This window comes from Marmota flaviventris, chromosome 13 (genome assembly GCF_047511675.1).
Source record: "Marmota flaviventris isolate mMarFla1 chromosome 13, mMarFla1.hap1, whole genome shotgun sequence".
In the NCBI taxonomy this organism is placed as follows: domain Eukaryota; kingdom Metazoa; phylum Chordata; class Mammalia; order Rodentia; family Sciuridae; genus Marmota; species Marmota flaviventris.
In genome coordinates this window covers 103,999,178-104,018,385 of record NC_092510.1, presented here as the reverse complement: position 1 = coordinate 104,018,385, position 19,208 = coordinate 103,999,178, and the positions used below count along the sequence as shown (strand labels likewise).

The 19,208-nt window shown below is 61.7% G+C and overlaps 4 protein-coding genes across 17 annotated transcripts; 1 reads left to right on the top strand and 3 right to left on the bottom strand.

The window, feature by feature from the left end:
* Window positions 1-3,611: 3,611 nt before the first annotated feature.
* On the bottom strand, window positions 3,612-10,993 carry Slc34a3 (solute carrier family 34 member 3). Of its 13 annotated transcripts, none has more exons than XM_071601193.1 (14): window positions 8,961-10,455; window positions 8,379-8,520; window positions 8,135-8,258; window positions 7,818-7,904; window positions 7,258-7,386; window positions 7,035-7,178; window positions 6,849-6,960; window positions 6,571-6,766; window positions 6,288-6,377; window positions 6,069-6,147; window positions 5,740-5,907; window positions 5,544-5,660; window positions 5,350-5,474; window positions 3,612-4,232 (listed from the first exon to the last, which is right to left on the bottom strand). In XM_071601193.1, exons 3-14 carry the CDS (start codon window positions 8,217-8,219, stop codon window positions 3,768-3,770), a joined length of 1,797 nt encoding a protein of 598 aa, XP_071457294.1. In that variant the 5' UTR covers window positions 8,220-8,258; window positions 8,379-8,520; window positions 8,961-10,455; the 3' UTR covers window positions 3,612-3,767. The 13 variants fall into 13 exon arrangements, with proteins under 13 accessions (XP_071457294.1, XP_071457297.1, XP_071457298.1 ...); XM_071601196.1 differs by having other exon boundaries at window positions 10,198-10,455; XM_071601197.1 differs by lacking the exons at window positions 8,379-8,520; window positions 8,961-10,455 and adding an exon at window positions 10,905-10,993.
* Rnf224 (ring finger protein 224) lies at window positions 10,504-11,565 on the bottom strand. 2 transcript variants are annotated; one of them, XM_027941362.3, is made up of 2 exons: window positions 11,350-11,565; window positions 10,504-11,071 (listed from the first exon to the last, which is right to left on the bottom strand). In XM_027941362.3, the coding sequence occupies exon 2, from the start codon at window positions 11,046-11,048 to the stop codon at window positions 10,521-10,523; it is 528 nt and encodes a 175-aa protein (XP_027797163.2). In that variant the 5' UTR covers window positions 11,049-11,071; window positions 11,350-11,565; the 3' UTR covers window positions 10,504-10,520. The 2 variants fall into 2 exon arrangements, with proteins under 2 accessions (XP_027797163.2, XP_027797155.2); XM_027941354.3 differs by having other exon boundaries at window positions 10,504-11,049; window positions 11,350-11,564.
* A 1,541-nt stretch (window positions 11,566-13,106) lies between these two features.
* Cysrt1 (cysteine rich tail 1) lies at window positions 13,107-15,055 on the bottom strand. Its single transcript, XM_027941373.3, has 2 exons — window positions 14,132-15,055; window positions 13,107-13,786 (listed from the first exon to the last, which is right to left on the bottom strand). The coding sequence occupies exon 2, from the start codon at window positions 13,776-13,778 to the stop codon at window positions 13,359-13,361; it is 420 nt and encodes a 139-aa protein (XP_027797174.1). The 5' UTR covers window positions 13,779-13,786; window positions 14,132-15,055; the 3' UTR covers window positions 13,107-13,358.
* Window positions 15,056-16,745: 1,690 nt separating this feature from the next.
* Window positions 16,746-18,688, top strand: Rnf208 (ring finger protein 208). Its single transcript, XM_027938298.2, has 2 exons — window positions 16,746-16,957; window positions 17,204-18,688. The coding sequence occupies exon 2, from the start codon at window positions 17,730-17,732 to the stop codon at window positions 18,531-18,533; it is 804 nt and encodes a 267-aa protein (XP_027794099.1). The 5' UTR covers window positions 16,746-16,957; window positions 17,204-17,729; the 3' UTR covers window positions 18,534-18,688.
* The last annotated feature ends 520 nt before the right edge of the window (window positions 18,689-19,208 follow it).

Below are 19,208 nucleotides of genomic sequence, written 5' to 3'. Positions count from 1 at the left end.
GTCCTGGTAACCGCCGCAATGCAGCGGGACGCGCGGGGGCGGGGGCGCGGGGAGCCGGGCGCGGGTTTCCGGCCGGACTAGGGGCCTGGGAGCGGGCGGTGTAGGCTGGACTTGGGTTGGAGCCCGACAGTGCGCCTTCTCGAGGACGGAAGCGGCAGAGCGACGCAGCATCGGGGCCCGGCGGGCAGCCAGCGATACACCTGGGCCCTGGCGAGCTCGATAGAGGCGGAACCGGCCCTGTCCTGGGGAGTCTCCAAGCCTAGCTCGGGGTGCGAGCTGTGAACGGCTAAATTAGAAGCGGGCTTGGTGTCCGGCGGCGCGGCTGGGTCCTCCCCGGACGCGCAGGGACTCCGCCCCGGCCGCCTCTGCGGCGGTGCGCAGTGTTGTGGAGACGGTGCTGGCCCGGCGCCCGTCGCCTTGGAGCCGCGGCCCAGGATCGCGGAGCTGCGTGGAGACTGCAGGGCCTGGCATGCCTGGCCTTGTCTCTGTTTGTACTTCAGAGGGAAAACAAAACGTATAAAGGAAAAACAGTTAAACTACATGTGGTTGCACCATCAAGCACTTTAAAAGCAGTGTATTTGAGTTATGTTTTTGTAACGTTTTAAAAGGGATGAATTACACCGTAGGTGTCTGCCCTTGCTTGGCCTGTGGGCATCGCTGGATCTGGCCTTCCGGGTGAACTTTTTACCCTTTGTCTACCAACAGGGGGCAATTTCTACTTCTTATTTATCTACGTAGAGGAAATGCACCCTTTCCTCATCACCTGATGTGCAATACCACAGTGTTGTTTTGGTATCCAATGACTGAAATATTGTCAAACAAGCAGCCTCCTGAGCCTACGTAGCGACATCAGCATTTTCATCCCCTCCCCCACCCCTGACCCGTGATCTGTAGCTCTTGGGGTATGAGGGGCATTCTGTTGCCCACGTTTGCCAGTTTGCCAACTGAACCCAGAGGGTGAGTCAGCATCAATGCCAAACTGTCCCAGCAGGGCCTGGGGGATGAGCTCCCTTCTGGACAGACTGGTCCAGAGAGGGGGCTGGCTCCTGTTGACCACTGAAATAAGACCCATTCTTCAGAAGGGCTGGAGTCCTGCAATGGCATGTGGGGTATGCAGGGTCATTGCCAGGCATCCTAGGGTCCTCCCAGTGCCCTTAGCATCCCCTGAGTTGGCTTAGGGCCATACAGAGTAGCTTAACTGCCTGGGCAGTAGATAGGGAGTCCTTTTAAACCCTGTGGTGAGTTGTTACAAATGGTCAAGGAGGGAGAAGCTCCAGTTTTCCCCCAAATGAACACAACCCTGCAGTTTTCCCTTCAAGATGTTTGAGTCCCCAGCATTCTGGCATCCTGTTAAAGCCACCCCACTCCCAGTCTGTAGACTGAGGGCCCATTCTCACTAGAAAAAGCTCTTGCTTTCTTGACCAGTGCCCACAGTGGTGGGAGGTCAGCATGGCACTCTATTTAACAGGTCATAGAATATAGGTTGTGCCACCTGCCTGCATGAGTCAGAACTCTTCCTGGCACGAAGCTGTTTGCCTTGTTCCTCATGTTGCCCTTGTGAGGTGGACTTTAGCTGGGGATAAGACAGCAAAAGAAGCCAGGCATGTGGCTCAGGCCTGTAATCCGAGCAGCTCAGGAGGATCAGATAGGAGGATCACAAGTTTAAGACCAGCCTCAGCAATTTAGTGAGCCCCCAAGCAACTTAGTGAGAACCTTTCTCAAAAAGGGCTGGGGATGTAGCTCAGTGGTAAAGTGCCCTTAGTTTCAATATCCAGTACCAAAAGACAGAGAAAGAGAGAGAGAGAGAGAGATGAAAAGAATAAAAGATAGCAAAAGACTCCCTGTGGCCTATTGGGCCTGAGCTCAACAAGGACAGTGACTGCAGAGCTGATGGGGAGAGGCGATGCAGGTTCCCACTCTGAACCAAGTGTGCTGCTGCCCCTGTGGGGGAGAGGAGGACAGAATGGGCCAGGAGGGCCTGAATCTGGGCCTGTGGCCAGGCAGGATGCACACCAGAGAGGGACAGAAGAGCAGGGAAGCAGGGTGGGATGGGTGGCGGGAGCACTAAGCACCTGCCCTCCCTTTCTAGCTTGCAGCTGTTGGAGGCGTCCACAAGGAAGGCTCTGTTTACTGGTGGCCATGGTCCCAGTGGGAGGCTGCATTACCGCCAGGCAGGGGCAGCAGGCAGACAGTCCTCGTGGCCTTAAAGAACCCTGTGGTCAGCCTTTATGGGAGGCCTCCTCTGGCTCGGAAGGAGAGGTGCCCAGGATGCTTCCTTCCCCTCTCCACGAGAAGGCATGCCTCCCCAAATGGGTCTCCCTGGGGAGCCAGTCAGGCCCAGGGATCTCAGAGGGACCTGATGCTACGTCAGCAGGAGGGTCCTACAGTCACAGGGTGGGGGAGTCAAAGCTGGATGCATGAGCTAGCCATGGTGAGGGCTGTTCTGTCTTGCTCGAGCCCATTCCTGCACGTTTTTGGGTTTCCAGAACAAGCAGTCACCTTCTTTAGTGAAACCCAGGCCTAGGAGGCTGGGGGGTTGGGGAGGACCTAGAGGACACCAGGGTTAAGGGGTCAGAGAGGGCCTGGGGAGCCATGGGGAGCACTAAGGGAATCAAAGGGTAAAAGGACAGGTCCACAGGCAAGAAATGGCCCTGGCCGGGGCCTCATCTTCCTGATAGCCACATCCCGTAGCCTACTAGTCTAGTTAGGCAAACCCCAGAGGGGGCTGGGAAGAAAGGTTCTGGGCCAGGAGGATGTGAGTGGCAGATGGGCAAACTGGTATTCCTGTCTGGGGTCAGCTCCTGCTGTCACCTCCCCCTACACACACAACTTGGTGACTGAATAATGAGGTGACCGAATCTTGCTTTCCTTGATGGTAGTGTGGGGGTGGTGGGATTGGGGTGGGTGCAGGCAGCCCAGGGCTGCAGGTTGCGGGAGGTATCCAGGCAGACAAGCCTTCCAGTGTGGAAACCAGACCTCACAGTGGGGGTGCATGGGGGAAGACAGAACACCCAGCCAGCACCCGCATCGCCTCCCGGGGCTCCCCTGCCCTCCGGGGCGCCCGTCCCCTCCCCTGTAACCCGGTGTGGGGAACAGTGGCTCGGCCTCGCCTTCTCTCATCGGCCTTCCGGCGGCGGTTGCGCAGGTGGAGCAGGTTCCCGCGGGCCGAGGGGCGCCCCCTGGCGTCCTAGCGAAACCCTGGCCCTCTTAAGCACCGCCTGGGGCTCCGCATCCGTCTCCCCAGCAAGGACCCGGACCCGGGGGCGGGGGGTGGTGCCTCGAGGACAAATTGGTCCTCTTCGCAGCTCCCTCAACCCCCTTCTCCAACGCGACGTCCAGTGCCCGGCCGCCTTCCTTCCGAGCACCCCAGGCGGCGCAGAGGGAGGCCGGCCGCCCTACTTGCTGGGCTCTCCTGCAGCGCGCAAGGCCGCCAGCCGGTCCAACCCCCGGGAGTTCGCGAGGGAAGCCTGCCCCTGCAAACCCACTGTTTCCTTGGGCCACGGAGAGAAACCAGCGGCAGCTTAGGACGCGGCGGGTCACCTCCGCCCCAGCCCCTGATGTCCGCTAGGGGCAGCATTGGCGCTGCTTCTCCTGGGGGAGAAGACTACTACTCCTGGGTAACAGGCTCATTTATTTTCAAAGAAGGGGCTGCGGAGACTCAGGAGTCTGCGCCACACCCCTCCCCCAGGGGTGCCTGGCAAGCTCGCTCTCAACTGCGGGACCCTGAGGCCAGTAGGGCTGGGGTGGTCTGCTGTGGTGCCCACCCCTTACAACTGCTGGGAAGCCAGGATCTCAGGGTTATCATAGCAGTGAGCCTCTTTGGCAGTAGTCTGAGAGGGGCCACAAGCTCTACCAGGGCAACAGTGAGTCATCAGGCGGTCCCAGGGTTCCAGGGAATGGAGCCAGAGGGGCAGCCAGGCCCAAGACCGCAGGCAACGCGGCAGCCAAGATGGGCGTCGCTGCTGCAGAACATTAACCAGGATGACAAGGAGCACCAGCCCCACCAGGGGACCCCCCACTGCAGCCAGCACCATGCTCCCTGCCAGGGAGAGCCCAAAGGCTGCCAGGGGCAGCAGAAGGAAGGTGAGGAGCAGATACACAATGGCCACCCAGCGGTAGCGAGCAGTCAAGTCTCCAAAGCGCTTGGCCAATGGGATGGGCAGCCGCAGGATGGGCACCAAGTACCACAGCAGTATGCCGGCCAGATTGAAAAGGAAGTGAATGAGAGCAACCTGGAGGGCAAAATGGCAGGAGGGTTAGAAGCCTGGGCCATGTAATAGGGGGTCACCTGGGCTCTTAGAACTCCTGGCCCTCCCATTCTGCAGAAAGGGCCCAAGTCTGAAGCTTGTCTGTGGCATCCTGCTCAGAGGCTGAGATGGACCACCTGGGAGAGCAGGTTCTGACCAGGTGTGGGCACGTTCCTACTGTAAAACCCTCCTGCACATATCTGGGTCAGCCCCTGTGGGGTAACTGCATCCCTGCCAATATCAAGGCATGACCTGCGAGCAGGCCCAGAGCCACACCAGCAGGGAACACACAACCTCTCCAGGAGGGGTGCAGTCGGGCAGGCATCTGGAAGGGGGTAGAGCAGGGCCCTGCACTGGGAGGGCTGAGTGGACAGCTGGGGCAGAGACTGGGCACAGGCTGGAGTCGGGCAAAGCCTAGTCATCTCTTCCTGCCAGGGTTTCAGGAGTTGAGCCTGTCCAGGCACCCAGGATGCTCCAATCAGGGCAGTGGGCCAGAGACAGGGTGCTTTAGAGAGTTAGCAGCACTGTAGTCTGGGAGCAGGGTGCAGAGCTGGGGGGCTCAGAGTTGGTGGGAGGCACCCTGTAGACAGAACCATGGCCAGGCACAGGTGGCATGGAGTGCCCAGCACAGGTGGATGGGGCCTCTGCAAGATGGCGGCTGGGAAGGCAGGTCATTGTCCAGGGGCCCACCTGTTGGGTTTAGGGGACTGGTACATGGGGGAGCAGGGGTTCACAGGAAGGCATTTTGGGAGTGTGGCACAGAGGCTTGGAGCCCCCCAAGGCCAGGGTATATCTCCAGGGCACATAGTGCAGACCACAGGGTAGATGGTAGAGGAGCAGGGGCCACACAGGGGAACCCGGGGTGGTGCTAAGAGAAAGGGGTGGAGGGTATAGGTAAAGCCCCAGGCCATGCTGGGAAAGCAGCTAGAAAGGACAGGTCTCAGGAGGAAGAGCAGGGACTAGGGCCCTGAGACCTGGAGGGTGTGAGGGGCCCAAGGAGGGGCCAAGGCTTGTGGGTGGAGCTCCAGGAATTCAGGGAGAACTTGGGCTGTGGCTGGGAGTAGGAAGGGACCTCAGGCAGGGAAGGGGCTGAGGGTGGTACCTGGACAGCAAAGAGCAGCATGTCAGCAGGGCTGGCCAAGGCAGCCAGCAGGGCCGTGGTGGTGGTGCCGATGTTGGAGCCCAGGAAGAGGGGGTATGCCCGGTCCAGGCTGATCACCCCAACACCTGGGGAAGGGGAGGTCACCACAAGGCCCCATCCTGAGCCCCCCAAGACCCACTACCTCCTGGGCTCACCCATGAGTGGCACGATGGCTGCAGTGAAGACGCTGCTGCTCTGGAGCAGGAAGGTCAGGCCAGCGCCCACGAGGATTGCCAGGTAACCGCTGAGCCAGCCAAAGGGGAAGGGGAAGTCTGGGGGTGGGCAGCTGGGTCACGGGCTTGTCCCTGCCCTGCTCTCAGGTCCCAGATCCCGGGACGGGACGCCCCCCACCTGCGTTGATGACACTCCTCACAGCCTGGGCTATGCGGCCTTGCAGCAGGGAGTTGAGCAGCTTGACGATGAGGACCAGGCAGAGGCACAGCACCAGCAGGGAGCCCGCCAGCAGGATGCAGCCCACCGCCAGGTCTGTGAGCGGGGAGTGCGCAAACAGGTGCTGGCCTGGGGGAGGAGCAGTGAGCTTGGCCCCAGCCAGCCGGGTGGGAGGTAGGGGGAAGGGTGGGGGGAGGGGGAGGGGGGAGGGGAGGGGAGGTGGGCGGAGGGTGGGGGAGGTCCGGGGAGGGAAGGGTGGGGGAGGATGGGGGACTGAGGAGGGGGCTCACAGGGCAGCCTGTCCTCAGGGACTGTGTTGTTCTCAGTGCAGGGACCAAAGGCTCCACATTCGTTGGGGCTACCCTCCGTCTGGGGAACAGGGGGGCAGGAGACAGAACTCAGGACAGGTTCAATGAGCAGAGGAGATCAGAGGGCTCAAGGGTCAGAGTGGGTGGGGTGATTTGGTGGATCAGAGGTCAAATGAAGGACTGGGGTCAGGGGCACCTCACCATCTCTGCCCTGATGCCACACCACCGCTTAATGAGGCTGCTGTTGGTAGTATTGCCAGTAGCACTGCCTGCAATCACATTGCTGTCCAGCTGGGGACAGAGGGGTTGTGATTTGTATTCAGAAGTCCACAGGGCTAGTCCTGCTCTGCCTACTTATGCCTTCCCCTCTCCCTCAGCTGGAGCAGGCTCAGACCTTGCTTGGCCCCTGTCCAGGGCAGGGCCTCCACCTCCTTCCCTTCAGTGGCCAGGCCCACGGGCGTCCTGAGGATATGGCCATTCTCACCTGCACAATGAGGTGTGTGAGAGGCTGTGTCAGCGCCTTGAGGATGTCAGGGGCCTGCCCCCCCGGCTGCAGGCTGGCAGCACCCAGGACCAGCTCACTCAGCCTCTCCAGCATGGCGGTGGCACTCTCCAGCGGCAGTAGGACAAGCACCGTGAGCCAGTTGAAGATCCCGTGCACTGCTGAGCCACTGAAGGCCCTATACCCACAGGGGGCTGTTGGGAGACTGGGCTACGGCGGCTGCAGCCCCTGCCCCGCCCCGCCCCCCAGCCCTGACTCACCTGCGAAATTCGTCCCGGTCCCCAGACTGTGCCATTGAGACCAGGGTGCTGGTGATGGATGTGCCAACATTGACGCCCATGATGATGGGCACAGACACCTGGACGGTCAGCACTGTGGGGACACCGTGTCAGCCACCCCACCTGCCCCACTACCCCCACCACTATGGATAAGGGGGGTACACTCACACTTGGACGACACCATGCTGACCACAATGGAGGAGGATGTGCTGGAGCTCTGTACTAGGACTGTGACCAACACACCTATGACCAGTCCAGCCACAGGGTTGGACAGCACCACACTCTCCTTGAAGATGTCTCCTGCCATTTTGCCTGTGTCCAAAAGAGTTTCATTGAAGTTACAGAGGGCTGACAGCCTGCCCCAGCCCCAACTGCCCATCTGGTCACTTACTGCCCAGTAGCTGGAAGGCAGAGCTAAGGATGTCCAGAGAGCAGATAAAGAAATAGAGGCTGCCCAGGAGCCCACAGGCCTTCAGGAAGCTGATGCCCATGTGGCGCAGTCTGCTGGCCATACTGAGCCCTGGGAACACAGGGCAGCACTGTCCTCAGCCAGCCCGCACTCTGCCCCCACCTCCCTTTCTTCTGTGTCCTCCAAGGATGGAGCTGTCTTCTCTGTCACCTCTCAGGTAGAGTAACCCCTTCTGTCCCATGGAACAGGCCCCTTTTATTCCTCTTAGGGTCCCCAAGGTGGGGACTGGCTCCCCACTCCTGTTCCTTGGCAGGGTGGCCAAGCCCACACCCTAGTAGTTCCTGGAAGCGTGATCACCAGCAGGGAGGAAGAGGAGGGAAGGTGGGCAGCGTGGCCCTTCACCTCAGGGCAGGGAAGGTAGCTGAGCTGAGGGGCAGCGAATTTCCATGGGACCTATGCAGGCAAGAGTTGCCCTGTTCTCTCTTCACAGATCTGGGGAGTAAAGGGTCTGCTACCTGCTACCCCCAGTACCAGAGGCCTACCTTTCAGCTGGCCAGTGTCCTTCAGCTGAGGAAGGGCCGATGGGTCCTTGGTCCCCTCGTCTAAGACTGAAACAGAACTGGAGTTTCCTGTAGAATGGAGTCGAGTCCCCAGGAAGGGGACAAAAAAGGACAGGCAAGGGGAGGGACTGGGCATAAGGGGCTTGGGGTCGTAGCAGGAAAAGGTGAGGATGGGGCTCTGGCTCTGACCAGAGTGGTCAGTAACCCCCATGGCTCTTCAGGTTCAGGTGGTCAGCCAGATTCCCTCCCCTGTTCAGGGTGTGCTGTTGGACATGGGTGTTCCCTGAGGCTCCCGGTACCTGCATTTCTCAGACTCCAGTCCACCAGGTCAACCGTGTCCAGAGTTGGGGGGGGAACCTGGTCACCAGCGAGGGAATTCGGCATGGATTTGGGGCAGGGAGAGACCAAGGCCCAAGCTCAGATCTGCTGGGGAAGACAGTGAGAGATGTCTCTTCCCCTGCCACCCCACATGCCAATCAGCTGAATTTAGGTCCTCCAACCCGAGGCCTTGGCTGCTGCCCCTCACCAGCACCCCTCCCGCACCTCACAGGGGGGCAGCTGTAGTGACCTCAGGCCGCTGCCACGATAGCCTAGTCCAGTTTGGGGCTGCAGAGTCAGGAGGGCCCCGGCTCCCCAGCTCCCCACTGGTCCCAGCTGGAAGGAGGCTTGGCTGGGCTCTGGGTGCCTGCCGGCGAGAAGTGCAGGAGGTAGGGAACCCTGAGACCTCTCCTATCAGGTGTCATTGGGGACACTGCGATGGTCCCAGCGTAGACTTTGGCATTTGATACCAAACGGTGACGTCTCCACTTGATAAGGGCTCCACCCCCCAGGATGAGGAGTAGAGCAAGGGTCCTGGACACCCCGGCCCACACCAGGCTCTTCTCCCCACAGCTCCTGCATCTGTTGTCTGCTGGCCCTGGAACTGCCTGTCTGAGCCCTCTACCCTGACTCCCTCCCAGACCCCTGAACTCAGGTCTGGGGGTCCTTTGTGTCACCCCTCCTTTCTGTCCTAAGATGGCCTCACTTGCCTTAGATCCTGGGGGCCCAGGTTGGGGCCCAAGCCCTGGGCCTGGCAGTCACCAGGCCTCCATATCCTTGGCGGGGCCTGGTTCTAGGGGCTCCTACCTGTGTGCGTGTTGAGGGGCACCTGTGGGGAGGAGCCAGCAGGAGCAGCTGCAGGTCAAAGATCCGCTGGGTGCGCACATGACCTGCTGTGTGCCGAGCCCCATTAATGTTTACCCAGGAGCTGAGGCCCCCGAGGGGAGACCCTGCCTGGCTCCAAGGCCCAGGGGCCTTGCCCAGGCCCTGGTCTCCCTGGAGCTAGGAGCTCTGAGTCCCCAGCCAAGCTCTCTTGGAGTGGGGTGCCTCCCAAAGATGGGCCCCATTTTAGGTCAGGGACATTGCAGGACTGGACCCTGGAGGTCCTCCATAGGTGTCTGTGTGACTAAAGGACACTTTACCACGCAGGGCAGGCTGCTGGTGCTCTGTGGACCTTATCCTGGTCATCCCTGCCCTGACAGAAGGTAGAAGGAAGCCCTTTGCTGTAGGTGTGCAGGGAGGACAGGCTTCCTCAGGTGGCCTGGAGAGGCAGCTGGCCAGGGTTTGGATCCTGGTTCAGGGCAGGGTGGGGCCTGGCCAGGCTCTCAGCAGGCTAGCCCTAGTGATGGCCAGTAGTGGGGTCCAGGGCATGGTGGCTCCATCTGCAGAGAGGGAGGGAGGAGGGCAGAGCCCATCCCAGGCCATACTGCCCAGTTGACTCCCTGATCCCCCCATTTGAACATTGCTCCCCAGCTGATGGCCTGACCTATAACTTGTGGGATGCCCTTTCTTGGGGTTAGGCTCCTTGCTGCCCCTGGCATGTGGGCTGGCTCTTTCCCCATAAGCCCTAGTGGCTCCAGCACCCTGCCATGCTCATGCCCATCCCCACCACCAGGAGCATAGGGGACTTTGCCCCAGGGAAGAAAGAGGCCTCTGTCCACTCAGCAAATTCTCTTTCCTCCCTATTCTGTCCCACACTGCCAAGGGGAGCCCCCCAGGTCTCCTGAATGACAGCTCCTTGCTATGGGGATAAGGCTGTTATAGCTCTGTCTTGGGGGGTCATCAGTGTCCACAGCCTCTGACCCCTGTAAAGGGTCTGTGGCCAGCTGGGCTGGGTGACCTGAGACTCAGAGTTGGCCCTGCCCACAGCATTCTCCTTGATGCCTGTCACCGTGTTTGGTGGCTGTGTGCTGTGGAGACCCTCCCAGAACAGTGCCTGACACGTGGTAGAGCTCAGTGAACGTTGTTGAAAGACAAATTCACAGGGCTCCTGTGCAGGTCAGGGATGGAGGAGATGGCCCTGCCCTCCGCTCCTGGCTCACACCTCGGACCATGTGCAAGAGAGGGAGGCCCACATCCATTCAGGAACAGCCGCGGCCCAGAGCCGCTTAGGAACCACCTCTGGGTGAGTCCAAGCTTGGGCTGGCTTGCAGGTGCCTCAGCGGCAGCCATCTGGGCACACAGGAATCTGGCCAGGTTGGTGGGAGGTCACCAGCTTCCTGTGGAGTCTGCAGCACTATGGCCAATAGTCCCCGACCTTAGGCTGTGACCTGAGGGCATCACAGTTGGGGTGGCAGCATCATGCTGTGCCATGTGAGGCTGTACCCAGGATGCCCTGTCACCAAGCTGTGGGTGGACCGCATGTATTCAGCGGTTCCAGCGCAGGCTTGGGCAGCAGTGCCCCCCACAGCAGTGGGAAGGAGCCCAGACCTCAGGGCTGCCCCGGGGGCTCCAGCACAGGCTGCCGCAGCCCCAGCAGCAGCCTCTGGGCTGGGGAAAGCGAGGCTGGGGGCCCGTGGCGGGGCAAAGCCCAGCTGGCTGCTGAGTGACGGGGGCGCTGCCTTTGAGGGGCGCAGGGGGGCGGCGCTCCATTCTCGGTGGCTCCTGCTCAGCCTTGACTGCCAGGAAGGCGGCCAGGTCGAGGTCCAGCATGGCCACCCCTCCACGGGGTGTGGGTGTGCTCTGGCGGCACTGTGGACAGGGGATCCAGTGCTGCTCGTGGGCCAGGGTGTCCAGCTGCCGAACACATGCCTGGCAGAAGGTGTGGCCACAGTAGAGGCGGCGGGGCAGGTGCCCAGAGAGGTCATAGGCTGAGTAGCAGATGACACAGTCGTCCCGCAGGGTCCCAGGGCCTGTCCCCTCCTCAAGGGCTTGGGGGGTCTCAGGCTGCAGCATCCTAGGGGAGATGTGCAGGGAAGCTGGCAGGGGCAGTGACACAGGTCACAGCTCACATCCACCTGTGTCTGTGACCATCTGGCACAGGTGGGGTGCTAGGACCAAGAGCTTGGGGGCTGGCCACAGGGCTGCACTTCTAGGGTGGGTAGCAGCCCTCAGGCGATCAGACACTAGGGCCGGGTGTGCTCTCTGGTTCTTTGTGGCCACTGGCTGGTCAGCATCCTTTCCCTTTCCACCCATGGCCTTCCTGTGCAACCCTGGCCCACCCTGCCCAGGCTGCTTCAGCCCTAGAGGCGCTTACCTGTTTCAGCTCCACTGGGCAGCTATGCCCAGCCAGTGGGTGGCCAGAGAAACAGGGTGAGGACCCAGGGCACCCTGGGACTCCCTCCCTGGGCTCGCGTTACTGGCCCTAGCATGGGCAAGGCGGCAGGAGGCAGCTGGTGGCTGCAGCAGCAGTGGCTCCCCTTTCAGCCACCAAGCACCTGCAACTGGATCTGAGGCACACCCACTCGCAGGAAGCAGGCTGACCCCTCCCCTTCACACCACTCCCTTCCTGTCTGCCATAAACCCCAGCAGACCTGGCCTCTGCAGTTCTTCCTCAAAACTCCCCCTCCTCACCTCTCACCCTCCCCATGTCCCCCACTCTCACCCTTTTTCTCCCACACCCTCCCTGCTCACACAAACTCTCCTCACCACACAGCTTTCTGGCCTCAGGCTGGGACAAGTCCCTCTTCAGTCCCCAGCTCATGTCACCTTCTCCAGGAAGGTTGCCCAGCACCTTGCTAACTCAGAGCCCGAGGGTCCTGGCTTCCCTGCAGCCTCCCTCAGGGGTGCACGTCCTTCACCCCAGTGCCTGCCAGGCTGGGTCTGTGATGTTCCAGTCATATGCAGCGGCCAGCCCTTTAGGCCACAAGGTGGCACTCACACACCATGCGTGGCAGTTCCCCTTACACAGGGACCATCTCAGACCCCCTCCAACATTCCCAGCTGGCCTCTGCCGGACTGTGGCCTCCAGGCCAGCCCAGGAAGCTTTGGTTCTGGAAGGTGTGGTGAGGTGCCCCGTGACAAAGACCACAGGCACAACAGAGTTGGGGGCACCCAGTAGGGTTGGAACAGACTAGCAGAGTCCCAAGGACCACTCAGCCCCACTGGGAGGAAGTCCAAGGGCAGAAGTGCTCTTCTTCCTCCTGCCCACCACCTTGGCAGTCTGCCTCCAGGACTGGTCAGACAGGTTCCCCTGCCTGGGTGGGGGCCAGCCATGGAGCAGGGACAAGGAACCCAGCACAGAGGTAGAGTAATGACCTGTCCGCTCACGCCCAGAGACCTCCACACACAACACACCTGCCTTGCCTGTCCTTTTGTGGCAGGGGAGGGCTGGCCACAGAGGACCCGTCTGTCTTGTGAGGCCAGCTCAACTGCCACCTCCATGTGGTGCCATGTCTCTGCCCTGCCCCAGAAATGTCAGGATGCCCACAGGGGGAGTTCTCATGCACTCCCTGCCCTGGCATCTAGTCCTTACATGTGGACAGGCACCCTGCGATGACAGACAGGGGAGCTGGCACCGTGGCCCCTCCTCCACCCAGCCCCCTCCCTGCCTTGCCTTCAAGAAGCCCAGCCTGGTGTGGGACAGCAGGCAAGAAGCACGGATCTGGATGTGCAGGAATTCCATGTTTTGTGGGAAACCAGAAAAACCACCTGGCTCAGACTGGGAGGTGACTCACAGGGGGCAGGGCTCCATCCTGACTCCTGGGCTTTGCTGTCCTGAGTGCCCCGCACCTGCTCCTCCCTCCACCATCCTACCAACCTGATCTTTCTGCCTTTCTTGGGGATCCCCCACCCCAAGAACCATGCATGGCATCCTTTTGCCATGTGACTTGGGATTGATCCTGCTCAGGGTTTCAGGCTCAGGCAGGGAGTGCAAAGTAGCCTGGCCATCCCCTGGAGGCCGGGAGCCTGCTGGGGAGGCTGTGTGTGCATAGTGTCTGCATGTGGGAAGATGCTGTTGTCTAGCCTGGGACCCCTCCCAAAGGAGCCAGCCGCAAAGGAGGGGTTGCTGGCACAGAGCTCACACTGCTTTATTGCCAGGGCCTTGTTGGAAGCATCAGGGTGTCCCTATCACCATCAACACAGCCAGTGTCCAGGACTCTGTTCCAAAGGGCCCAGTCTGAGCTGGTAGTCTTCCTGGTGGGCAAATGCCCATTGTCCAGGGGCAGAAATTAGAGATGCCCATGACATGGCCGCCCCTAATGTCCAGCACTGCCTTGGCTGCTGAGCAGAGGCCTAGGCCCACAGCCCCGATGGGGTGGGTAGCTATGAGACCACACAGCAGCAGCTGTGACAGCGACAGAATCGTGGGCAGTGGCAGCAGGAGCAGCAGGGGCAGCAACAGCAGTGGTGGGCAATGTCATCCCCACGCCCCACGGGTGGCAGACCGGCATAGGTCAGTCCTCCTGGGCGCTGTCCACTGCCATAGGGGTTGCAGGGCTGCTTCCAGGCCTGCTGGCTCTGGTCAGGAGCAGTCCCCTTGGCCCCTTTGGGTCCCGGGCCTTTGGTGGGCTGCAGGAGACAGGCTGGCTCTGGGGTGCAGGTCACCTCTGGCAGAGGCTGTGTCTCTGAGGATGTGGATGAGGGACCCTCTTCTAACTGCTGCCCCAGGTCAGGCCGCAGGTGAGCCCGGGGGATGCTGATATGGGCATAGGGGTTCTTGACCACCATCTCGTGAGGGTCCATGGCACAGGCTGTAGGAGTAAGCAGAGATGCAGACATCAGGTCAAGAGGAGGACAGTTGCCTGAGAGCTGCAGCCCAGGAGAGGCCTGCATCCCCAAGGCATCAGTGTTCACGGGCACAGAGCCCTCAGCATATGCAAGGCCCACATTTCACAGAGGTGAGCCCGGGTGTGAGCTTACCAACAGTGAAGGCCAGAGTCTCCAGCTGCCACCCCCAAAGTATTCTGGCCCTGCCCCTGGGATGAAGCTGGAAATGGGGTTGGGGAAGCTAGGAGACACAGCTGGGTTGGCCCAGGAAGGGCAGGGGCTCTCCTGGGTACCCTGAGAACAGATCAGAACCCACAGCCAGAACTCACCTGCAGGGCCAGTGGTGGCAGTCTGTCCTCCCAGTCCTCCTAGAGCCTGTGAGCGCAGCCTGGCAGCTCCCTTTTCCCTCCTCGGGAGGGGTGGGGCCCTGGGGTGGAGCTCAAAGATGGGGCTCCCAAGATCCCTAGAGGCCCCAGCAACTGGAGCACAGCAGCCCGCCCACCCCTCATTCTCAGATAGGTGTGGCCAAGGTTTGGGCTCTGAGGGGCACCGCCAACCTGGGGTGACTCAGGCAGGATGCATCCAGGGCATGCTCTGCACCCTCGATGTCTCACCAAGGAAAACCTGGGGTCATGGCCCCACAGAGGAAGTGGGATCAGCCCTCAGATCTTAGGGCCTGCCAGTGGTCTGGGGTCCCCAAACCTTGTTTGAATCCATCAGTGCCCCAGCTGGGGCTGAGTTCCTCCCTAGCCTACACCAGCTACTTGGGGATTTTCCACTTTTCTAGTTAACAATAAACGTTTGACACAACTTGGTAGGTAAACCTTACTTAGCTTGCAATTGACCACACGGACTTCAGACACAAGTAACAGTGTTTTCAGCTCACTTCCCCAACTACACTTTCCCTCCGGTTGGTGGGCTGGGCCAACCTGCCCCCAGTGCCCCATCTCTGGCCCTGGCCCCTTCCCAACTCCGCAGCTTCGGCTCCCTGGTCTTTAGCAGTCACGCAGGGTCGTGGGGGTGACAACAGGTGCAAGCTCTCGGGGGCCGGCTGGGCACTGGTGGGCTCCCCTAGACCCTGCACCTGCAGAACTCCTGCCGGGGAAGCACAGGGACCAAATGGGAGGTGGCCCGATGACCAGGGTGACGGGATGGCCTGCGTGAGGCGGTCATATCAGTCCGGACACGACTTCTGGCTAACCAGAACGTGTGGTGAACTGGGCCTGGGAACTCCGGCTTCGGAGGCAGAAAACGGGAACACACTGCGAAGGCGTCGGAGGCCCCGCCCATCGCTCTCTCAGACCCCGCCCCTAGCGACAAGGCGGAGTCTGGCGCATGCGCGATCCGGGCTGGGGCGCTCAGTGGAGACTATTCCCCCAGAAGCCTCAGCGCTTCAGGGTTTCTCAAAAGACCCGGTTCGGAAGCTTAGATATTTGGCTTGGGCCTCCCGGAAGGGCGGGGCGGGGTGGGCCTGAATCTTTACGGGGCGGGGCCACGCTCTACTGGGCGGGGCCTCAAGCAAGGGGTGGAGTCGACGGCCGGGTGCCTCCTCACGTGCGGGACTGGCGAGCCCGCAGGTCAGTGCACAGATCCTGCAGCCGAGGGTGGCTCTAGGCCTTCTGGCCGCAGCACCTCAGTTGCCCCACCGTCATGGTAGGCCCCATAATGCCGCCCCTTCAGATGCACTCCTGCTCACTTGCACACCTCTCACGTCTGCTCGGTGGAATAAGTCCCGCAGAGCCACAAGGCGGCCCCGTGTTGCTCCACAGGAACACCGTTCCCTTGGTCTGGCCCGTAGAGAGGAGAGAGGCTGTGGCCCTGAAGGAGGCCTGGCTGTCTAGGGTCAGGCACAGAGCCTGGTCACTGAAGTGGCAGCGTGCTACATGGTGGCCTTGCAGGGCGAGGGATGGCACTCCGGAGGCCCTGACGCTCTCGATCCCCAGCCCTGCAGTTACCAGCAGGGGTCATCCAGCAGGAGAGTCACCCGGGGGTCCTCTCCTCACGTGAGGGCTCCCCACGGGTGGGGAGAGACTGTAGCCAATGGACAGGGAACCCTGCTGAGGAGAAAACAGAAAGGAATGGGGCCTCTCTGCTGGGTGGGGTCAGGTTAGCACACAACGAGTGATGACGGCGGCGTGCCTTCGTTCTGACCTGATGGGATGCCAGGAGGGCCACTCCCATCCTGGGCAGGTGAGTGTCCTCCGTGGGCTGCTCTCTCCACCCAACACGTGAACTGTCCAACTATCCAGCCATCTTCAACCTTCCGCATACTTCACCCCACCCATCTGTCCACCACTCCTCCAAGTCTCCTGACCCCCGAACCCCCTTGGTCCACTCTTGTGGTATCTGCTTGACCTCCCCATGCTCATCCCTCCTGAAGTCACATCCCTCTCTGAGCCGTCCAGGACTGGGCGCGCGTGGGTGTGCGGATGAGCAGAACACGAGGCATTTCCACGGGGGGCCGAGTGGAAGGACAAGCAGAGACCATACTCCTGGGGATCACGTGAGGGCAGGCACAAGGTGGGGCGGTGGGTGGGACCCAGCTTTCCTAGAAACCCCTCTGGGGTCCTCTCTCCTCCCCACTTGGGGCATTGTGAGACCTCAAAATGTCAAGGAAAAAAGAGGATTTTCCTTCCAGAGTTGGGGGTGGGGGGTTGCCAGGACCCAGGGTCAGCCAGCAGGGGAGGGACGGATTGGGGGGCAAAATGGGGGTCCTGACCCATACGCAGCTTACAGGGGAGGGCGACCCCAGGAGCGGCGCCGGGCCTGGAACCGATCGAGGGGCGGCCGAGAGACTGGCCCCGCCCCGCGGACCCCGCGCGGGTCCCCAGACAGGGGGTGGCGCTGCGGGCGCGGGCGGGCGCCGCGCGCACTGCGGTCCCCGCGCCTCCGCCGCAGAGCGCGCCACGCTCCGCACGCACCTGCCGCCGCCGCCGCGCTGAGCCCGGCGCCCCGAGCCCCGCGCCCGCGCCCCTGGGTGCCGCCCGCGCCCGCCATCGCCCGAGGTCGCCGCCGGAGCCGCCGGAGCCGCCCGAGCTGCCTGAATCTCCCGAGCCTTCTAGCCACCCGGCCAAGGCGCGGGCGCCGCATCCGGGCCTGCCTTTGAGACAACCTCTGCGGCGGCGGCGCGGCCCGGGGACGCCAGGCTGGGGCAGGTGAGCGGGGGAGGGGCGGGGGTCCGACTCATCGCCCCTACCCACCCTGGCAGGGTCAGCCCTCCGGACCCAGTGTCTGGCCTTGGAGGCGGGGACTGGGGAGGGAACTGGGTCCCGCGGAGGTCGGGTTCTTACCGCCCGAGGTCAGGGTCAGAGGTCGGGCGTCCGTCCTTTGTGCAGGGTGGGAGTGAGGGCGAGGGTGGAAATGGGCCGGAGTGCGCCCCTCATGCTGTTTCTCACCTTCAGCTCGGGCCTGGTGCAGGCCTCTCCTCTGATCGTGCCGCGGAGCCTGCCGCCCAGGTCCTCCTGCAACCAGTGCCCAGGCTAGCTGCCTTCCCTGGGCGCCCTGTCCTGGAGCCATGGGGCCCACCTAGCCCCTGCCTGCCCCGATGTCCCGGCCCAGGGATTGCTGACCTCGGCTGCTGGGGGGGCTCCCCTCACTCCCCCTTGCCAGCCTCAGCAGCCAGCGACCCTGGGTGAGCCCCTAGGTCAGACCTCCAGCCCAGGGCAGCCCCCCACACCTCCCTGTCCCCGTCTGCCTCCCCCACCACCACCACTTCCTCCTCCTCCCAGGACTGGACCAGAGAAGCCACTGTGGCCACTGGGCGGGGGGCTGACCCCCCAGCTCTCACCGGCTGCCCCTAGGAGTCCACGGGGCTGCCGGGGTCCCCACCAGGCCTGGCAGGACCAGGATGCTGCTCCCTCTCTTCCTCCCCGCCCCTCACCGACACCCTCTCCTACGCGAAAGTCCAGTCTGACTGCAGACAGCCGAATGCCGGCTGACCCTGGGCCCGAGGTGGGCAGTGGCTGGCCGGGCCTCCTCATGTCCTGCCTGAAGGGCCCACATGTCATCCTCAAGATGGAGGCCATGAAAATTGTCCATCCTGAAAAGTTCCCTGAACTCCCGGCAGCTGCCCCCTGCTTCCCACCTGCACCCCGGCCCACCCCCACTCTGGCACCCAAGCGTGCTTGGCCCTCACACACAGAGATCATTGTCAACCAGGCATGTGGGGGGGACATGCCTGCCTTGGAAGGGGCACCTCACACCCCACCCTTGCCACGGCGGCCCCGCAAGGGCAGCTCTGAACTGGGCTTCCCCCGAGTGGCGCCAGCGGACGAGGTCATTGTGAATCAGTATGTGATTCGGCCTGCACCGGCTGCCTCTGTGGCTTCTTCATCAGGGACTGGGACAGTTGCAGCAGGTGAGCCCCTGGAGTGCCCCACCTGCGGGCACACATACAACGTTACCCAGCGGCGGCCCCGAGTGCTATCTTGCCTGCACTCTGTATGTGAGCAGTGCCTGCAGATTCTCTATGAGTCCTGCCCCAAGTACAAGTTCATCTCCTGCCCCACCTGCCGCCGTGAGACTGTGCTCTTCACTGACTATGGCCTGGCTGCGCTGGCTGTCAATACATCCATCTTGAGTCGCCTGCCTCCGGAGGCACTGACTGCCCCATCCGGTGGCCAATGGGGGGGTGAGCCTGAGGGCAGCTGCTACCAGACCTTCCGGCAGTACTGTGGAGCTGCGTGCACCTGCCACGTGCGGAACCCACTGTCCGCCTGCTCCATCATGTAGTGCCCACCTGCCCACTACTGCGTGCCAGTCCTCGCTCGATGCTGCTTCAGGGATCTGGCCCTGCCCTGTTGCCTGCCGACCTTTCCTCACCCACTATGGCTTCTGGCCCCACCCCATGTGGCATTGTCACTGCAGCCAACTTTGCCATTAAAACTCTTTGCCAAAGTTTGTACCTGTCCCCTGGACTAGAGCTATGGGCTATGCCCAAGCCTGGGCACAGGGTGGGCACCTGCAAGAGGGAGGCCACCTTCTGCTCAGGGTTGGCTTTCTCAAGCTTGGTGAGCATGTCCTTGGGAGGACCGGGTCTGGCTGTGAACAAGTCCCCCTCATGTTGGTGCAGAAGGGCTGCTAGTGTGCACCACAGAGGGCTGTGTGGCAAATGTGCAGAACTGCCCAGCCGGGCAACTAGGACCTTCCCTTGGCACCAGCCAGTGGCTGTATGGAGAACTCACCTGGTCCTGAGTACCTGTGCTGGTCTACCACGGTTATGTAGGAAAAACCTTTGGGCCAGTTATGAGCAGTGGTTTCCAGATGGCCCAAGACTGTGATGAGAGTACAAGGACCCAGGTCTCCTGTCTTGATGTCTGGACCACTTGGGTTTGTAGAAAGTACCTTTGCAAGGATACTTTGTAGGGACAGCAGCCTGGATGGTGGAGGTGGGGTAACAGCAAGGAC

What these genes read in the sequence shown, in the direction of transcription:
- Slc34a3 (XM_071601190.1), bottom strand. Translation starts at nt 8,046, where the DNA reads ATGGGGGTTACTGACCACTCTGGTCAGAGCCAGAGCCCCATCCTCACC. An exon ending in GACCGGGACGAATTTCGCAG is followed by an intron (nt 6,767 to 6,848) that starts GTGAGTCAGGGC and finishes CTGTGGGTATAG; the next exon opens with GGCCTTCAGTGGCTCAGCAG. An exon ending in GAGGAGTGTCATCAACGCAG is followed by an intron (nt 5,661 to 5,739) that starts GTGGGGGGCGTC and finishes GCCCACCCCCAG; the next exon opens with ACTTCCCCTTCCCCTTTGGC.
- Rnf224 (XM_027941362.3), bottom strand. Translation starts at nt 11,048, where the DNA reads ATGCTGCAGCCTGAGACCCCCCAAGCCCTTGAGGAGGGGACAGGCCCT.
- Cysrt1 (XM_027941373.3), bottom strand. Translation starts at nt 13,778, where the DNA reads ATGGACCCTCACGAGATGGTGGTCAAGAACCCCTATGCCCATATCAGC.
- Rnf208 (XM_027938298.2), top strand. Translation starts at nt 17,730, where the DNA reads ATGCCGGCTGACCCTGGGCCCGAGGTGGGCAGTGGCTGGCCGGGCCTC.